General features: G+C 53.2%; 1 protein-coding gene across 4 annotated transcripts in view; it reads right to left on the bottom strand.

The window, feature by feature from the left end:
• Positions 1 to 8,197: 8,197 nt before the first annotated feature.
• Positions 8,198 to 17,379, bottom strand: part of OPA1 (OPA1 mitochondrial dynamin like GTPase) — a 66,201-nt gene continuing 57,019 nt past the window's right edge. For all 4 annotated transcript variants that reach the window (XM_058189348.1, XM_058189350.1, XM_058189349.1 and 1 more), the window contains 3 exons: positions 17,282 to 17,375; positions 16,237 to 16,347; positions 8,198 to 8,277 (listed from right to left, as the gene is read on the bottom strand). In XM_058189348.1, the coding sequence (XP_058045331.1) occupies positions 8,210 to 8,277; positions 16,237 to 16,347; positions 17,282 to 17,375 (273 nt within the window). In that variant the 3' untranslated portion in view covers positions 8,198 to 8,209. The remainder of the gene's footprint in view (positions 8,278 to 16,236; positions 16,348 to 17,281; positions 17,376 to 17,379) is intronic.

Here is a 17,379-nt window from a genome sequence, read left to right as displayed (position 1 = left end):
TTAAGGCCCCACTGCCCTTCCCCTGATAAATGGCTTGGCAAAGCCACACAAACTGCAGCCTGTTAATCTGGGCTACTCAGCTTGAAGGCTGACTTGTTTAATTCAGCACTTAATGGGTCACTCTGGGAGGGTGAGAGAAATAGATCCACCGCAGCTTCTCAGACCCCAAGAAGGTGCTGGCTGAGGCTGCAGTGTGGGCAGGAGGAAAGCCCAGGTGCTCGAGAGGGAGCCCGGCCCCTGGACAGCCCTGGACACACGGGAAGTCCAGAAAGCACTGGCTGATGGGCTTCCCAGCATCCCCCCTTGGTGGCCCGGGACTCCTCCAGCTGGCTTTCATTTCAACGTACACCCACCCCACTAAGAAGTCCAGAATGGAGCTCCCATCCTGCTCAGCCTGGTGCTGGTTCCGCCTTCTCTTTCCTCTGAGACTGTCGGCTGCGGCTGCCAAGAGCCTGTCCATCTCTGGTGTTCCTTCAGGGACAGAAGAGGCCCCCCAGTTCTCTCTCACCCTGTGTGTGGGGGACTTCTCTTCTGGACGTGGCTCTGTGCCCGTTTGATGGGAGGGCAGCCTGGGCATTTCCAGGCCTACAGCCAGGAAGGTTCGCTCACCCATCTCTGTCCGAAGAAGGAGACCCTTGGAGCCAGCTTGCCGTCGAAGCCCCAAACTTCCCAAAGTGCCCACCCATCTGAAGAGGGTCTGCCATAGCAGTGGCCCCTCCCTGACCCCGTTTGGTGCCAAGGGGCCCCATCTCATCACTGGCCTCAACCTCCCCAGCCACCCTCTTTTCAGCCCCCTAAAGGCTGGCTGGCCCATTGCCCTGGATGAGGCCCCCCCATCGAGGCCCCCTCCTACCTGACCAGGAAGGGCTTCGTTTAGTGGGGAGGACTCCCTGCCCCAGGAGGGAGAGATGCCAGCACCACACAGCTCCAGGGGCTCCCGTGTCCTGCTCTGAGGGGGTCTCAGCTTCAGGGCAGCAGGCCGAGTGCTCTAGACTAGAGGGAGAGCAAACAGGGACCTCTGCAGCCGGCGTGACTGTTTACACAGAGACACAACTCAAGTTGCACTTCAGGGGAACAAAAGGAGGCTGTGGGGCTTGTTGGGGCCCTTGAGCTCAAGATGTTAGTCCAATATTTGCCCCGAGGAAAAGAGAGCCTCCGGGAGGAGGAAATATACCCCCTGGCTTGCACTCCCTTGGATAGCCTGAATGGAGCGTTGCCCATCTGCTTGTCCATGCTTCTGCCAGCCTGCCTGATTGGGACATCAGCCGTCTTTTCTGGAGGAGGGGAGAGGAAGCAATTGGCGTTTTCCTAGTTCCTCCCTCGCCCCCTTGCACCCGCTGCAATTTGGGCGGCAGCTCAGCACTCCAAAGGCAATCCTAAATTTACCCAGCAGGTTTGAGAAAGGCCACTGAATCTGGGCTGCAAAATCCCACTCAGCCACTGGAGGGCACAGAAAGATACCCACTGAAACCCTTTGTCTCCATTTAGGGAACACCAGGAGATTTGCAGCCCAGCTGGTAGCTCTGCTGTAAATTTACCCAAACATAAGGCAGTTGTAAGTGTGAACACCACAGTAAGTAAACGTTGTAGTTGTTATGCAAACCCATTTGCTATGGCATGGTTTTGCCAGAAATCAGAAATAAGTGTCTGTTTTCAGCAAAGCCACCATAAAACATAATCAAGTGATCGTCAGACACCACATAGGGCTGCAAAAGAACCAGAGTCACTGGATTGCAGGGCGAGGGTCCGAGCATGGGAACTTTGGATCTGGGTTGCAAGTCCCCCTTTTCAGGTAGGTTATAACTTTGAATGGTCAGTAAGTGGTTGTAAGTCGAGGACTTCCTCTGACTCAAAAGAGGATGGGACAGACCACGTTGTCCCGTTCTTTCCTCGATTTATTTTTCACCAATTTTTCTCCAGAGGGAGCAAACAAAAATCAGTCTCCAATGAAAGCAACTCAGGAATGTCTTCTATCCTAAAAAGTGCAGATATCAAAAATAAATATCCAAAGCCCCCCCTGCCCCCCCGCATGGCTTGGCATGGGGAAAGAGGAAGTGGGTGTCCCCTCCTGCCCATCAGGCCTCCCTCTGCACAGCTGGATTCCCCCAGGGCAGGAGCAGAGCCCGATAGGCTGATTTAGCAAGGTGGGGGGAGACAGGATATGGGAAGAGGAGCCTGAGGAGCTTTGGGGAGGCGGTGGGGGGGCCTCCCACTAAGCCCTTCAGCCCAAACCCCTCCCACCCAAGCAGGGGACCCTACACCATTTCTGACAGATGGCAGTCCGGTCTCTCCTTGAAAGCCTCCAGTGATGAAGCTCCCACAACTTCGGAAGGCAACTTCTGTTCCATCGGTTGATTGTTTTCACTGTCAGAAAATTCCTCCTCATTTCCAGGTTGAATCTCTCCTTGGTCGGTTTCCATCCATTATTCCTTGTCTGGCCTTTGGGTGCCTTGGAGAACAGGTTGACCCCCTTCCTCCTCTCTGTGGCAGCCCCTCATATATTGGAAGACTGCTATCATGCTAGCAGCTTCCAGACTGCCTTCAAAGGGAGACCCATCCATAACCCAGGGAAGCGGTCTAAGTGCATGGATATTAGGACAAGAGCTGCTGGAGTCCGGACATGAGGGAACACCACCAACATTTATAGAGTTGCTGGACTGGTGCTCTGCTTTGCTTGTAGGACCATCCCCCTCCACTGAAGTCCCCTGGGCTGGGAGCCCTGAGTCCCCAGGCTTTGGTACATCTTGGGGGGTGGCCTTCAGCCTGGTCTCCCTGCTCCCCGGGGAGCTCCATCTCTGCTCCCACCGGACTGCCCTTCGCCCAGCGCAGTCCACGTCCCACCTGCCCCCGGATTTGGGCTCCCTCCACTGCTTTCAGCCTGGGGCACCCTTGGTGTGGGGTGTGGGTGCGTGAGGCACAGAGACCCCTTTCTTCCAGAGGCCTGGAGGCCTCACCTGCCTCACTCACCCCCTTGCACGAGGGCTCTGCTGCAGGCCAGGCGCATGATGGTGAGGAGCGCTTGTCCCAACTTGAGCTAGCGCTGGAGGCTGCCCTGCGCTTCCCCCTCCTCTGGCCTTTCCTTGAAAGACGGGGGAGGGCCAAGGGGTGTCGACACCTCGAGCTCTTTCTGCTCTGGTGGGCGCAGACAAGGTGGGCATTAACTCCCCTCATGCAAAAATCATTACAAACAAAAGGGCGGAGGTGTCCCTCGGCCCCTGACAAGGCTGCCAACAAACAGGGCAGGAACCCCGGCACAAAGGGCTCCCCCTCCCCCCCGCTGCCCTGAATTAATTTACCTACCTCAGAGCCCATTCAGAGAGGCGGGCGGGGGGGGGGGGAATGTCGCTTTGGGGGTCGGCTGTTACAAGGCAAGATTGGACTGGCCTCTGCCCGCCCTTTGTTGCCGCATAATAGGCATAAAAAGGAGGGGGGGCATGTTGGGGAGGGAAAGAACCCCCCACTCCAGTGCAGCAGGGACAGGGTGGAGCCTTTGCAAATGCAAAACGTCTTCCTGGCTTCCTGAGGCTGACACTGACAGGAGAGAGAGGAACTGGGGCTGAGGGAGGGAGGGGGGAGGGACTTTGGGGTTCTAAGGGGAACCCCAAAGACTTGTGTGTGTGGGAGTCAAATCCTCTGTTGATCTTCCCCTAAGGAGACAGTGTGGCCTGTTCAACCACTGGACCTGGTGCCGCTCGGGTGGGCCACGTGGGGCTGCAGAGACCCCTGGGCAGGTCCATGAGCCTCCCTGGTGCCAGGCAGGCAAGGGGCCGGCTGGGGCTCTCGGTCAGGAAACCTGGAAGAAAAATGGGCCTTTGCAGGTGTCCTTGTCCCTGGTCAACCCTAAAAAGTTTATTCTCCCCCACAATGGCAGACAAGAAGAGAGGGCCGGACTTTGCTGGCCCACCTATTTGACCAATGGAAGATGACCACAAGCACGCTGTCTCTGTATTTTTATTTACTTAGGCAAGCCTTTCTACTCTGGGATTTATTCCACTGGGAGTGCCCTGGGAGTGCCTCTGGTGGGCATAAATCTAGGGAAGGCTCAAGACCCTTTTTGCAATCTTCACCCTGAGATATGGGAGGGTGCCTTTTGCCCCTGGGTTCCAGAAGCCTCCGGGAGGGAAGGATTAGTTCTAATTGTCAGAACTGTCTAGTTGCCTTTTTTGAAAAAGCGCCTTTCAGACATGACCTAAGGCCCCAGAAAAGGCCGCTCTTTGGGGGGGAACGTGAGAGCAGAGACCTCCTCTTTGCCAGCAGCCCCATGAGGTGAGGGGTGGGAGGCTCACAAAGGCCACTCTGGGTTCTCCAGGGACAGGGGAAAACTTGCCTGGAGGGGTTTCCCCCCATTGGGGGAGGTTGAGGAAGGGAACAGGATCTCTTATTCATTTAATTATTAATCCTCTCTTCACACCCTCCACATCTTTTAGTTAGGGCTGAGTGTTTGGATCTTTATAGCATTTTATTTGTATCATCTATAGGTTTTGTATAAAGGTAGTCCTCAACTTACAAAAGTTCACTTAGTGACCATTCGAAGTTACAACGGCACTGAAAAAAGTAACTTATGACCATTTTTCACACTTACGACCGTTGTAGCATCCCCTTTATCATGATTTACATTCGGATGCTTGGCAACCGACTCACATTTATGACAGCTGCAGTCTGCCAGGCTCATGCGACAAGCCAAGTCCATGGGGAAGCCAGATTCACTTAACAACCGTGTTACTGATTTAAGAACCGTAGTGATTCATTTAACAGATGTGAAAACGGCATCGAAGTAAGTGGCGACTGAGGTTTGCAGGAAGAGCCAGGTTGGTGGGGCTGCCTCTGCCTTCCTCAGGTGCTCTCAAGGGCTTCAAGCTCTGCCCTGCCCTGCACATTTACCAGCCACTTCCCTGGGGGGGGGAGGGGGGGAAGAGAGAGAAACATCTCAACCTACTGCACATGCAAGCAAAATATTCATGAAGAGGGTCATTCGCACAGATGCCAAATTTTATTTTAAGCTCCTTGGCTTACACGTAATGGAGAAGGAGGGAGAGAAGGCCACCTCAGGATGAAAATCCCTCCCTTCTGCTTATCCCACCTTCAAAATAAAAACAGAATTGCACAATCTGGACACCACCCACAAGCTGCCACTTCAAGGATGCGACAAAAGTCCAGGTTTCCGTGATTTCCTCGGTTTGCTTCTCTTTCTGAGGAGCATGAAGCGACCGTCTCCTTCTAAGGGCAGCATTTCCTTCTGGAACATTCCGGGAGAGTCCAAAAAGTTCGGCAGAGAGACACTCACCATGTACTGCAGAGCAGGGCTTTGCCTCCCCGTAGCTTTTTTTTTTATAACTGAAAAACAGAGGCGTGCAAATGAATTTGTGAAGGGAATACGAAAGTCATCCAGGCAGGCGGTTGTCCTGTCCGTGTGTGCCGCAGCTCCCTCCCCTTGCAGCAGAGCCTGGAGGGACACCCCCCCAGTTTTGAATCCAAGCCACCCAAGGATTTTACAGGCAGGGACTGGGAAGGCCTTCTAGGACAGTGGTCACCAACTGGTGGTCCGTGGACCACTGGCAGTCCATGAGAAAATTTGGTGGTCTGCAGAAAAATTATTTGCATTTTTTGTATCTATATGAAGCCGCTGGGCGAGATCATCCGTGGTTTTGGGGTGCAGCGTCATCTGTACGCTGATGATACGCAGCTGTACATTTCCACCCCTAACCACCCCAACGAAGCCGTCGAAGTGATGTCCCGGTGTCTGGAGGCCGTGCGGGTCTGGATGGGGAGAAACAGGCTCCGGCTCAACCCTTCCAAGACCGAGTGGTTATGGATGCCGGCATCCTGGTACAGCCAGCTGATCTCATCGCTGGCTGTTGGGGGCGAGTCATTGGCCCCCACAGAGAGGGTTCGCAATCTGGGCGTTCTTCTGGATGCACGGCTGTCGTTGGAAGATCAAACGACGGCTGTCACCAGAGCTTTTTATCAGGTTTGCCTGATTTGTCAGTTGCGTCCCTTCTTAGACCGGGATGCCCTATGCACGGTCACTCATGCCCTTGTCACCTCCTGTCTGGACTACTGTAACGCTCTCTACATGGGGCCCCCCTTTGAAGAGCACCCGGAGGCTTCAGCTGGTCCAGAATGCAGCCGCGTGGGTGATAGAGGGAGCAAGTCGAGGCTCCCATATAACACCACTCCTGCGTAGGCTGCACTGGCTTCCGGTGATCTTCCGGGTGCAATTCAAGGTATTGGTTACCACCTTTAAAGCGCTTCATGGCATGGGACCTGGTTATCTATGGGACCGCCTACTGCGACTGATGGCCTCCCAGCGACCAGTGCGCTCCCACAGAGTGGGCCTCCTTGGGGTGCCGTCAGCTAGACAATGTCGGCTGGGGACCCCCAGGGGGCCCCTTCTCTGTGGGGGCTCCAACCCTCTGGAATGAATTACCACCTGGTATTCGCCAACTCCCTGATCTCCGGACTTTCCGACGCGAGCTGAAAACATGGCTGTTTCATCGCGCAGGACTGGCCTGATAGTTTTAATTGGGAATTTTAAATGGGTTTTAAATGGAGTTAGCCTAAATTTAAATATTTCATTTTAAATTATTTTAATGTTTGTAATATTGTTTTTTATATGGCTGTAAACCGCACTGAGTCCTTCGGGAGAAGGGCAGTCTAGAAATATAAACAAATAAATAATAAAAATAATAAATATTGCACTAAATACTATTTATCTTTTAAAAAAATCATATTAGGGGTCCTCGGGATTTAAAATTATGGATTTAGTGGTCCCTGAGGTCCAAAAGGTTGGTGACCCTGTTCTAGGAAGCAACGGCTTAAAAGAATTGGTGCTGGAGTCAGAAGGTCCAGTGACAGCTGGGACCCTGATCCGCATGGCCAACGTGGGGGGGGGGGGGCAGAAGAATAAACAGAATTACAGAACGTCTGTCGCGATTCTCAGTCATCCAGGTCATGGTTGTCTCAAAGGTGCTTTTTTCAAAAGGAAACCGGATTGTTGTTTTTCCTTGAGGAAGAAGACGAGGAGGAAGTTTCGTTTCTCATCCGAGAAGCTTCCTTGGTTTTGGCATCTGGCATTCATGCTCTCATCCAAGATGAAGCTTCTTCTTCTTCTTCTTCCTCAGGGGAAAAACAGTCCAGTTGCCTTTTGAAAAAAATACCTTTGAGACAATGAAGAATAACAAAGTTAGAAGGGACTTTGGAGGTCTTCTAGTCCAACCCTCTGGTCTGGTAGGAGACCTAAAAGCCTCCAAGGATGGAGCACCACAACTTCTGAAAGCAACTTCCCTTCCACTGTCCCCAGTGATTGTCCTCCATGTCAGGAAGGTTCTCCTTAGTTCCAGGCCGCTTCTCTCCTTGATTAATTTCCATCGGTTACTTCTTCTCCTGCCTTCAGGTCCTTTGGAGAATAGGTTGGACTCCCCTCTTTCTCGTGGCAGCCCCTCAAATACCAGAAGACTTCTATCATGTCACCCCTGGTCCTTCTTTTTATTAACCTGGATATACCCAATTTATGAATCTGCCTAGTTTAATGAAAACAAATGAGGCAGGGTGTTGTGTCCTCCCTCGCCTCCGTCCGAGTGATGGCTTAATTAGCCAGCACTATCAGCTCTGGCAGCAGAATAGCCAGCGTCTGCCAAGAGCCTCCGTTATCTTCCACCACGCTGGTGAGTCACTCAGAAACAAACTTCAGCTCTTAATCAGTGGATTTGCCTGTTACAAAGAGACACAGCAGCTCTCGCTGTCTTTTATATCCTGTGGGGTGTGGCTCCATGACTCAGCACTTCCTAGGCCTGCCCCACCCCTGCTTCTGTTGTTCCCTCCTCTCCTGCCTACAAAACCTAGGATCCAACCAAGCCTGATTGCTATCAGTTGGGTCTGAAGGCGTGGCCTGGGGGGGGAAGGAGTCAGGGGATGGAGGCCTCATTATCTCTTCCACCTGACCTGTTTCTGGCTCCTGGAGCTGAGCCAGGGAAGCCGGTGCTCCCGAGGTAAGTCCTGACGGCCCTTGCCCCCCACTTTCCAAGTCACTTTCTGGCAGGGGGCCCGGCTCTGGGGGCGCAGACACAACACAGGGTCTCCAAGAAGAAGCACCAAGATCACCCCCCACCCAAGCCAAGGAGGTCTCAGTTGGAGATGAGAACACCCAATTCTTGACAAGACCAACTGAAATTCCATCAGAGAAGCTCAGCAGCCTCACCTGTTGAAGCCGTCACTTCTCCTCTTGATGAAGGGCTTCAATGAAGACTTCAAGCTTCTCCTGGATTTCCCGAACTTTTTCTGAAAAATATCAAGTTCCTGCCTTTAGGCCCAGAGAAGGAAGTCGAGGAGGGCCACGGAGGGTCTACGATTCCTCCTCTGTCCAGTCCATTGTCAGAGGACTAACTGCAGGCAATGTGGTTCATCCAGACGTGCTCCCTGACTTGCTTCCTCCAACTTGGTTCTTTCTAGATCGGGGTCCCCAAACCTGGCTACTTTAAGACTTGTGGACTGCAACTCCCAGAATTCCTCAGCCAGGGTGACTTGCTAGAGAATTCTGGGAGTTGAAGTTCACAAGTCAAGTCAAGTTGGAGATTGCTGATCTAGATGAACAGAACTGGACAGAAAGCTGGGAAGAGCTTAAATTTGGGATACCTGAATTTCATTTAGTAGAGTTTTAGTAAATGCTAAATAGCAATGGGAAAAAAAAGTTGCACAATTGTATTCAATAGCATGTATTAGTTACTTTCCTTTCCTGAAACTCCCAGAAGTGCAATTCAAACCCATGCAAATCGAGGGGGGCTGCAAGGAAGCGGTTGTGAGCAAAATCCTGCCCCCCCCAGCAGTGAAGCCGGGCCCTCTCTCAGCCATCTCCAAATGGTGCCCCCCCTTCTCCAGCAGGTAGGACGTGCCAAAGGCCTTGAACTGTGAACAAGAGAGACATGGGGGGGGGGAAATGAGACATGGGGAGGTTACCAGCCCCCCAGGAAAATAATGAGTCTGCTGGACCCGTTGTGGGAAGCCAGGCTCCACTCCTTGCCATCAAAACACAGGAGGGCAATTCCGCAGATGGCACTGGCTGTAAGAGGAGATAAGGAGGACTTGGGATCCCTCTGGCAGGGAGGGTGCCAGGGGCTAAGATGGTGGCTTGGGCAGAAGAGCTGCCAAGACAAGTAGCCATCCTGCCCCGTCTCCCTGGCAGAGCTTAGCCAGGCCCCAAGACCAGAAGACTCATTCGGGTCTGTCCCTTATAATTGTTTGCTGCCCATCTTGGCAAAAGGCAACTTGCTCCCCTCTTGCTCCAGATGTGGAGGAAGGACGCCAGGCAAGGCCCCTTGGGGAGGGTGAGAGAGGAGCACACCTGTTCTCCCAACACCTGTTAAACAATCCCCCCCCCAGCCCGAGGCACAAAGCCCCCCCCCCCCAGCCACCAAGAAGCATGCTTCCGCAGCAACAGGGCCGGGCTGAGTGCGGTGAAAGCTCTGCTTCTGCCATTGACTGGGTGTTTGCTCAAAAGATGAGCTGGCCCAGCCCCGCTTCTTCCCAGCCCCTCATCTGGTCATGAATATTCCCATAATCCTTTCTCCCAACATCCCGTCAACTCTGCCCGACACAGAATGAAAGAAGCCTCTGCCATTCAGCGGCTTCAAGAGACCCATTCATCTCTGCAGCCGCTTTGTCCCCACATGAAACAACATCCGTGGGCCACTCGTCTCCTTTGCATTAATCCCCTGATCTGGGGCTCAGCAACAGGTTAATTGATCTGTAATTAGGGCCTGAATACACAGGGAGAACAGAGGGAGACCCAGCCACAGGGGCCGATGGGGGCTCAGCTCAAGATGGGAAGGAGCCTTCAAACACAACCGCCAGAATCAGCCGGTGGCACCACCGAGCAGCCGTGAGCATCTCTGCCCTAAGAACCAATCAGTCAGCATAGAGTTGGAAGGAACCTTGGCGATCTTATAGTCCAATCCCCTGGTCAAGCAGGAGGCTCTATACCATTTGAGACAAGTGCCTGTCCAGTCTTCTCTTAAAAATCTCCAGTTATGCAGCACCTAAAACTTTTGGAGGGAAGCCTTTCCACTGGTTAATTGTCCTCCCTGTTAGGAAGTTTCTCCTTAATTCCAGGTTGCTTCTCTCCTGGATTAGTTTCCATCCATTATTTCTTGTCTTGCCTTGGGTGCTTTGGAGAATAAGTTGACCCCCCCTCCTCTTTGTGGCAGCCCCTCAAACACTGGAAGACTGCTATCATGTTCCCCCTAGTCCTTCTTCTCTCTAGAATGGCCATATCCAATTCCTGCAACTGTTGTTATGTTTTAATCTCCAGGTCTTTGATCATCCTGGTTGCTCTTTTTAATTTTTTAAATAAATTTTTATTAAGTAAACATTAAAACAATGGACACAGTGTGACCAGCCTGGCTTTGTCATTTCCATGCATATTTTAACATGACTACAGATACAATTCCCACGCATCATATATCGTTACTTTGGTATTATAAACATATCCCTTATTCTCATTTGAATATTTGTGTGAGTCTTGTCCAATTTCAGTTCTATGAATCCTCAGTATTTTCTGTTCTGACTCCTTTTCCTCATTTCCAACCATTGATACATTTTGTTCCAAATTTTGTAATATTCTGTCTCACCTTTATTTTTAAGTTCTAATGTTAGTCTGTCCATTTCTGCACAAGCCATTATTTTCTTTATCATCTCTTCTTCAGAGGAGTCCGTATCCTTATTTTTCCAATTTTGTGCATACACCAATCTCGCTGCTGTTACGACATGCAGCATTAAATATATCACTTCTTTACTATATTTCTCTTTTATAATTCCTAATAGGAATAGTTCTGGTTTCAAAGCTATAGTTTGGTCTAGCATCTCTTCCAACCATGTCTTTATCTGAGGCCAAGATTCCTTGGCTTTCGTACATGACCACCACATATGATAAAATGATTCTAGTGCCGAGTTACATTTCCAACACTGCGGTGATAGGTTCTCGTTCATTTTTGCTAACCTTGTAGGTGGAAGGTGCCACCTTAAAATGTTTAAATTTTGTGTAGGTTTTCTTTGTTCGCAGTGGCCAACGTTAATTTCCTATTTCTCTTCCATAAGTCTTGCCATTTGTCCAGTTCAATATTGTAACCAAAATTTTTGGCCCACACTACCACAGTTTCCTTCACTTGCTCTTCCGCCATTTCATATTCCAGTAGATATTGATAAGTTTTCTTTATCACCTTTTCATCCGTTCCTAATAAAATTTTGTCTAGCATCGTTAATCTTTTCATAATACCCCATTCTTTTCTATCTTTCATATAGCGTGATTGTATTTGTAGGTATGCCCACCACTTCAATTCTATTCCTTCTCCTTGTAGTTCTTTTCTAGATCTTACTTCCCCTCTAGCTGCTCTTCTCTTCACTTTTTCTGAGAGAAGCGGACAAGGGGCACAGCTGAAAATGCCCTCCAGGAAGACTGTGGCTCTCTTCTTACTGTGGCTCCCGGTTAAAGGCAACCGGGGAGGGTAAAGGGCCCTGGGTTGCCCTCCCCCTCTGGGACTCTGCCCTGGCTGCTGCAGTCACTGCCCCTTTTCCGCCAGAGGGAGGACCCCAAGGTGTCCAAAAGCTGCTAGAACGGAGCGATCTGAGCCGGGGGTCAACTCCACTGAATGGCTGGGGTCTTCTGCTGTGGCTGCTTGACACGAAGGTCCCACGCATTTGAGTGGGTCCCCCTGGTTCAGAGCCCAGAGGAAAAGGCCAAACCAGCAGGGAAGCCACCCAGGTTGCCCTTGGCGAGGCAGAACAGCATCCATCACTGGCTGGGACAGATTGATGGGCAGCCCCCCCCCTCCCCTCCCTCCGAAGCTGAAAACCAGATGGGGAGTGAATGGGGCAGGCGGTGGGTCAAGGCAACGCGGGGGTGGGGTGGGGTGGAGGTCCCGCCTGTCGGAGGAGGTGTTTGTGCTGCCAGCAGAGAAAGGGGTCAAGACGGAAACGGGGCGGCCTGGCGGGTGGGCAGCTGGGGGGCCCTTTCTCGGTTGGGCTACAAAGGCCAGCCCTGTTCCCCGTCCCACTGTGAGGCGGGAGAAAGAGGGGCTTGTCCAGGCTCTGCCACCCCCTGGGATTCCCCAGAAGCTGAGACGGGAAAGGAGGCTGGGGAATTCTTCCCCCATTAGCTCATCATCGCAAGGAAGCCCTGAGACAAAACCAGCCAAAGAGGAGCCCCCCCTCTGAGCGGGATGGGGAAGAGTCACCCCCTGAATCAGGGTGAGCGGGGGTGGGGGGGGGCACCAGGGGAGGCTGGGACGGCTTGCGCTGGCCGGCGTCCATCCCCTCCAGGCATTCAAAGGCCCCCTTGTCAGCGCCTGGGAGGGAAAACATGTCCTGCCAAGCTGAAGCAAAGGCTTCGTGGGGACTTCCCCCAGAAGAAGGGAAAATCACGGAGCAACCTCTGGAACACGGAGGTCGTGGTTGGCCGCCTCCCCACCTGCGGGATACGCACCTGGCTAAAATCCCAACGGAAGAGGGTCTCGGCCAGGACAGACTCCCACCAATGGGTGGACTCCAGGCTGACCAAGAAACTCCTCTCGGTGACCACCTTCAACAGAGGAGGGAAGGCAAAAAGTTACACCCTCAAAAGTCCCATGGAGAGCAACAGCGGGCACTGCACAAGGGTCACTATGAAACAGGGCTCTCCAAACTCGGCAACTTTTAAGACTTCAACTGTCAGAATTCCCCGGCCAGCGAAGTTGCCAAATTTGGAGAGCCCGCCTATGAAAGAAGAGAACAGACAACCTGGCTGGGTGCAAAGTGGCTCCCGCAGAGGCAGCAGGGAGGGCACAGGGAGGGCACCGTCCTGGTGAAAGCTTCCTTAAAGCCAGTGGCTGAAGGAATCCCGAGGCCGGCGGCCAGAATGCAGCCGTAGTCCCCCAGCAAGAGGGCAGGAGGTCACCAGAGCCCCGTCTGCGCCAGGGGGAAGAGCGAGGCATGTGGGTCCCGCAGGCGAAGGGGCAGCCGTCCGGTTAAGCAGCGGTTTGAATCAATGCCAGAAGGTCTTTTTCACACAAACAACCCAAATACAGGTTGTCCTCACGATGGTCCATTTAGTGACCATTCGAAGTTACAACGGCACTGAGAAAACTGACTTAGGACTATTTTTCGCACTTATGACCATTGCAGCATCCCCAGTCAGGTGATCAGAATTCAGAGGCTTGGCAACTGACTCACGACGGTCACCGTGTCCCGGGGTCACCTGATCCCCTTTTGTGAAAAGCAAAGTCAAAGGGGAAGCCAGGTTCACTTAGCAACCATGTGACTCACTTAACAACTGTGGCTAGGAAGGTCATAAAATGGGGCAAAAATCACTCAACACCCGTCTCGCCTAGACACAGAAATTATGGGGTCCATTGTGGTACATCCCTACCTGGTCAATGTGCAGGAGATGAGTGTGAATCACTTCCAGTCTCTCCCACCTCTTCAGCCCCTGGCACCCCAGGCCCCGGGCAGAGATCAGGATCCCTGTGGGGTGACTTTTCCAAGGGGGCTGAATCAACTACGAAGTGGAGCTTCCCATTAATTTCTCAAGCCCGGCTCTGCTTTAAGGAGGGCAAAGCTCTTGAGGAGCTCCAGCCCCCGAAAGAGGCTAAGGCCGGCCTTGCTCAGGAGGGCCAGGGAGGGAAGGACCATCCCTTCTTCGGGGGTCCAGCAGCTCCTCTTCCTCTTTAAGCACATAGCAGTTGGATGCCTGGAGCTCAATTGCAGGAAGCTTCCCTCGATCCTGAAGGAAACCCCAACTCCCCCAGGACATCCCACCCCCCAAGGAACCAGCCAAGGAGCCCAGCACTCAACTGGGAGGGGAGGGGGCTTCCCAGGGGCCTGTTGATTAAGCCACCCTGACAGGCAGCCCAGCAACTGCCCTGAATGCCCTCCCCCCCTTTTCCCTGGGACTGGCAAAGGTTCTGGGTCAGAGAGAGAAGGGGTCTTCCACTGCCAAAGTGGAGGGAAGCTAAGGAGGTGAGCCCAGAGGAGGAGCACAGAAAATGCCCCCGAGTCCCTGTCCATTGCCTGGGCCATGCCAGGAGGGAGCGCCACTTTCTGTCCCCACCAGCCGGCTGGAATGCCGCTCACCTGCCCCAGCTGCCCCCTCTACAGCTCCAGCCTCCGGAGTGGCAGAGGGAGAACTCCCCACCCCACCACAGGCAATGGAGCTGAGGGGCTCCTGCTTGTGTGTGTGGGTGCAACCTTTCCTCTCCCCCTCCAGGGCTGTCCCAATCTCTGCGGTTAGTGATCAGTTTCAACAAGTAGGAAGCTGCGAGGGAGGGTGGGGAAGTCCACCACTCTTACCCTTCCCTGGAAGGGAGGTGTGTGTGTGTGTGTGTGTGTGAGAGAGAGAGAGAGAGAGAGAGAAAAGAAGAAGAAAAGGAGAAGGAGAAGGAGAAGGAGAAGGAGAAGGAGAAGGAGGAGGAGGAGAAAAATAAGAAAGTGAAACCTCATTGCCTGCCAGGATAATTTCCAAGTTGGACCTGGCCCCAAGGGAGGAGCAGCCCTGCAGGCCCCAAAAGAAAGAGGCAGGTGACATTTTGGAGACAAACTAGATGATCTTTTATAGCTATTTTTAAAGAGCAGCCGAGGGGGCAGATCAGGCTGAGCCTCCCTCCTTTGCCAGCACCCAGCGGCAAAGGAGGGAGGCCTTTTGCTCTGTTTTTGGGGACGGCATCCGCATCACTCTGTACTTCGGAGCTGCCCCCTGATGGGCACATCCTACCTGCCCACTGATGTGCCATGCAAAGCCCCTGAGCCCCCCCCCCACGTTCCCTCCCAGGGACCAGGACCAGCTCTGGGGCGGGGGAGATGGGGAATCAGAGTGACAGCAGGTAGGAAAGACCACCCACCCATGGGGTCTCCGTGGCCGCTTTGAATGGGCTGCTGCTTTACCCTGACCCCTCTCCTGGCTAAACTGACCCTTGGCAGGACCTAAAAGGGTTGCTGGACTCCCCCTTCCGCAGCTCAGGGCCTCCAGCATGGGTGGTTTTCAGAGCTCGCCCCACCATGAAAAGTGGTTTCTGCTCAACACGAGGGCCGAAGCCACTGAAACCCAGAGAGAATATTTATTCCTAGAGGCTTCAACTTGTAGTTCAGAGAATTCAATCTGTCAGAGGGGCTTTTCTCTCCTGCTTCCCCCTCCTGAAAGAGAGGAAACAAGCGCCCAGAGGAGGGGCCCTGGCAGGCTCTGGGGGAGGGGGAGAGACCAGCACAAAGGCCTGCCTTCTTGTGGGGGGGCAGGAGCTCCCCCCTTTCAGGGCAGCCTCTGCAGAGCCGAGGGGCCTCCCGTGCCTGCAGTGAATGGATCCCTCGGCCTCAGGCAGGCCTCTCTGTGGGCCAGGAAATGCTCCTCCTGCAGGAATTCAGTTGGAGGATACCCAGCACAAACGCCCACGGAGGAAGCCCCCCAGCCCTTTGCCTGGCAGGGCAGGAAGCTGGCTCCCCCTCCTCCCTGGAAGGTATCTGCCTTTCTTTTGGGGGAGGGGCAAACACAGCAGCCCCTCTGACAGCTGGGCGAAGGAGACCCCCCCCCAGCCCATGGATCTTTCACCCCCCCTTCGGCTTGCCTGCCTGCAGGAGGGAAGCAGAGGAAGGACCGTGCCTGCTTGCCAAAACCGGTTTGAAGGTGCGCCATGTAGACGGCACCAGGTGTCCTGGGTTAGGGTATGTACAAGGAGGGGAAGCAGCCATGGAGCAAATCAAGGACACTCCCACCCACCCACCTGACAGGGCAAGCCACTTCTCGTGAAGAGAGAGCAAAGCCCCCTCCCTTCCAGCCATGACGACGTTCTCTAGTCAGGTAAGGAAACATCCACAAGAAAACCACCAAGCCCAGGGAGCACCACTATTGTCCACTCCCTTCTAGCTCTGGTGATGTTCCCTAGTTGGGTAATGAAATATCTGGAAGAAAACAGTCCTTGTCCTCCTCTCCACAAACCTCCTCCCTTCTAACACTGATGATGTTACCTAGTCAGGTAATGAAACGTCCACAAGGAAAGCACCAAGCTCAGAGAGCACCAAGGACCCCACAGGAATTCTCTCCTCCTGGATGAGCCGCAGAGTCAGGAAGGTTCCCAGAAGGAGGCAGCCTCACCGCAACGCCTTCAGCGGACGGTGGCTCAGACAAAGCGGGGGCCCCTGGGAGGTCCAGACACAAAGTCCCAGAGGATCCGGTGAGCTGCTTCCTGGGGTTTTTAACCGGGCAAAGGAGCCGGGGATACTCACTGAGGTCCTCGGCCAGCTGCACTCGCTTCCCTGTCAGAAGCGTCATCTTCCTGCCACAGTCCTCTGCGAAGTCTTCCAGCACTTCCTTGACGTTCTTCTCCAGGCGTCTCACTGCAGGAAGGGGCTCGGTTTTAGCAAAGCTGTTTCTGCGGGAAACGCCCCTCAGGTGCTTTTCTCAAAAGGCAGCTGGGCTTTGTTGTCTCTGGAGCTTCTCAGCCCTCCAGGTCCTGGTTGTCCCAAACCTGCTTTTTTCAGGAAGCAACTGGACTTTCTTGGTTTTCCTTTGAAGACGTTTCGCTTCTCATCCAAGAAGCTTCTTCAGCTCTGACATTCCGTTCTCGGATGAGAGAAGCGAAACATCTTCAAGTTGCCTTTTGAAAAAAAGCACCTTTGGGACAATCTGCAGGAGGGCAAAGGGGCTCAGAAGAGAGGAATTAAAGGGGAGAAAACCGTGGAAGGCAGAGGGCGCCTCCTGAGGGACCCAGGATCCAAGGGTCTCTAGAAATTTTAATTATGGCCAATTTAAATAAGTTTTTTATTAGTATTTTAATTGTATGTATTGTGCATTTTACTTGGCTGTGAACCGCCCTGAGTCCTTCGGGAGAAGGGCGGTATACAAATTTAAATAATAAATAAAATAAATAAATAAATAAATAACCAGGAGTTGTTCTAGAACAGAGGTCTCCAACCTTGGCAACTTTAAGACTTGTGGACTTCAACTCCCAGAATTCCTCAGCAAAGCTGGCTGAGGAATTCTGGGAGTTGAAGTCCACAAGTCTTAAAGTTGGTTAAAGCCAAAGTTGGAGACCCCTGTTCTAGAGAAGATGGCCTTCAGCCTCCAGGGCTCAGCACCCTGGCAGGAATGGAGCCACCGATGCCGAGCAACCTCTGGGAAGGGTACGTTTCCCAGCTCCTGGAGGGGCACCGAGATCAAGCAAGCCTGAAGCGGCGGCCGCTGAGCCTCTTGCACCCCTCCCATCCGTGGCCCAGATGGCCTCTGTCCCCACCCCCAGAAGTCCAGAGAGAAGAAGGGAGGGGCTCCTACCTTCGGTGTTGGCCAGCTGCTGCCTCAGGGTGTTGGCGGTGATGGCCAGCATGCGCTGGATGCGCCAGAAGAGAACCACGTCGTTGCACTCCAGCTGG

This window comes from Ahaetulla prasina, chromosome 6 (genome assembly GCF_028640845.1).
Source record: "Ahaetulla prasina isolate Xishuangbanna chromosome 6, ASM2864084v1, whole genome shotgun sequence".
NCBI lineage: Eukaryota > Metazoa > Chordata > Lepidosauria > Squamata > Colubridae > Ahaetulla > Ahaetulla prasina.
The sequence above is the reverse complement of the archived record's forward strand: the minus strand, read 5'-3'. Positions and strand labels throughout refer to the sequence as shown.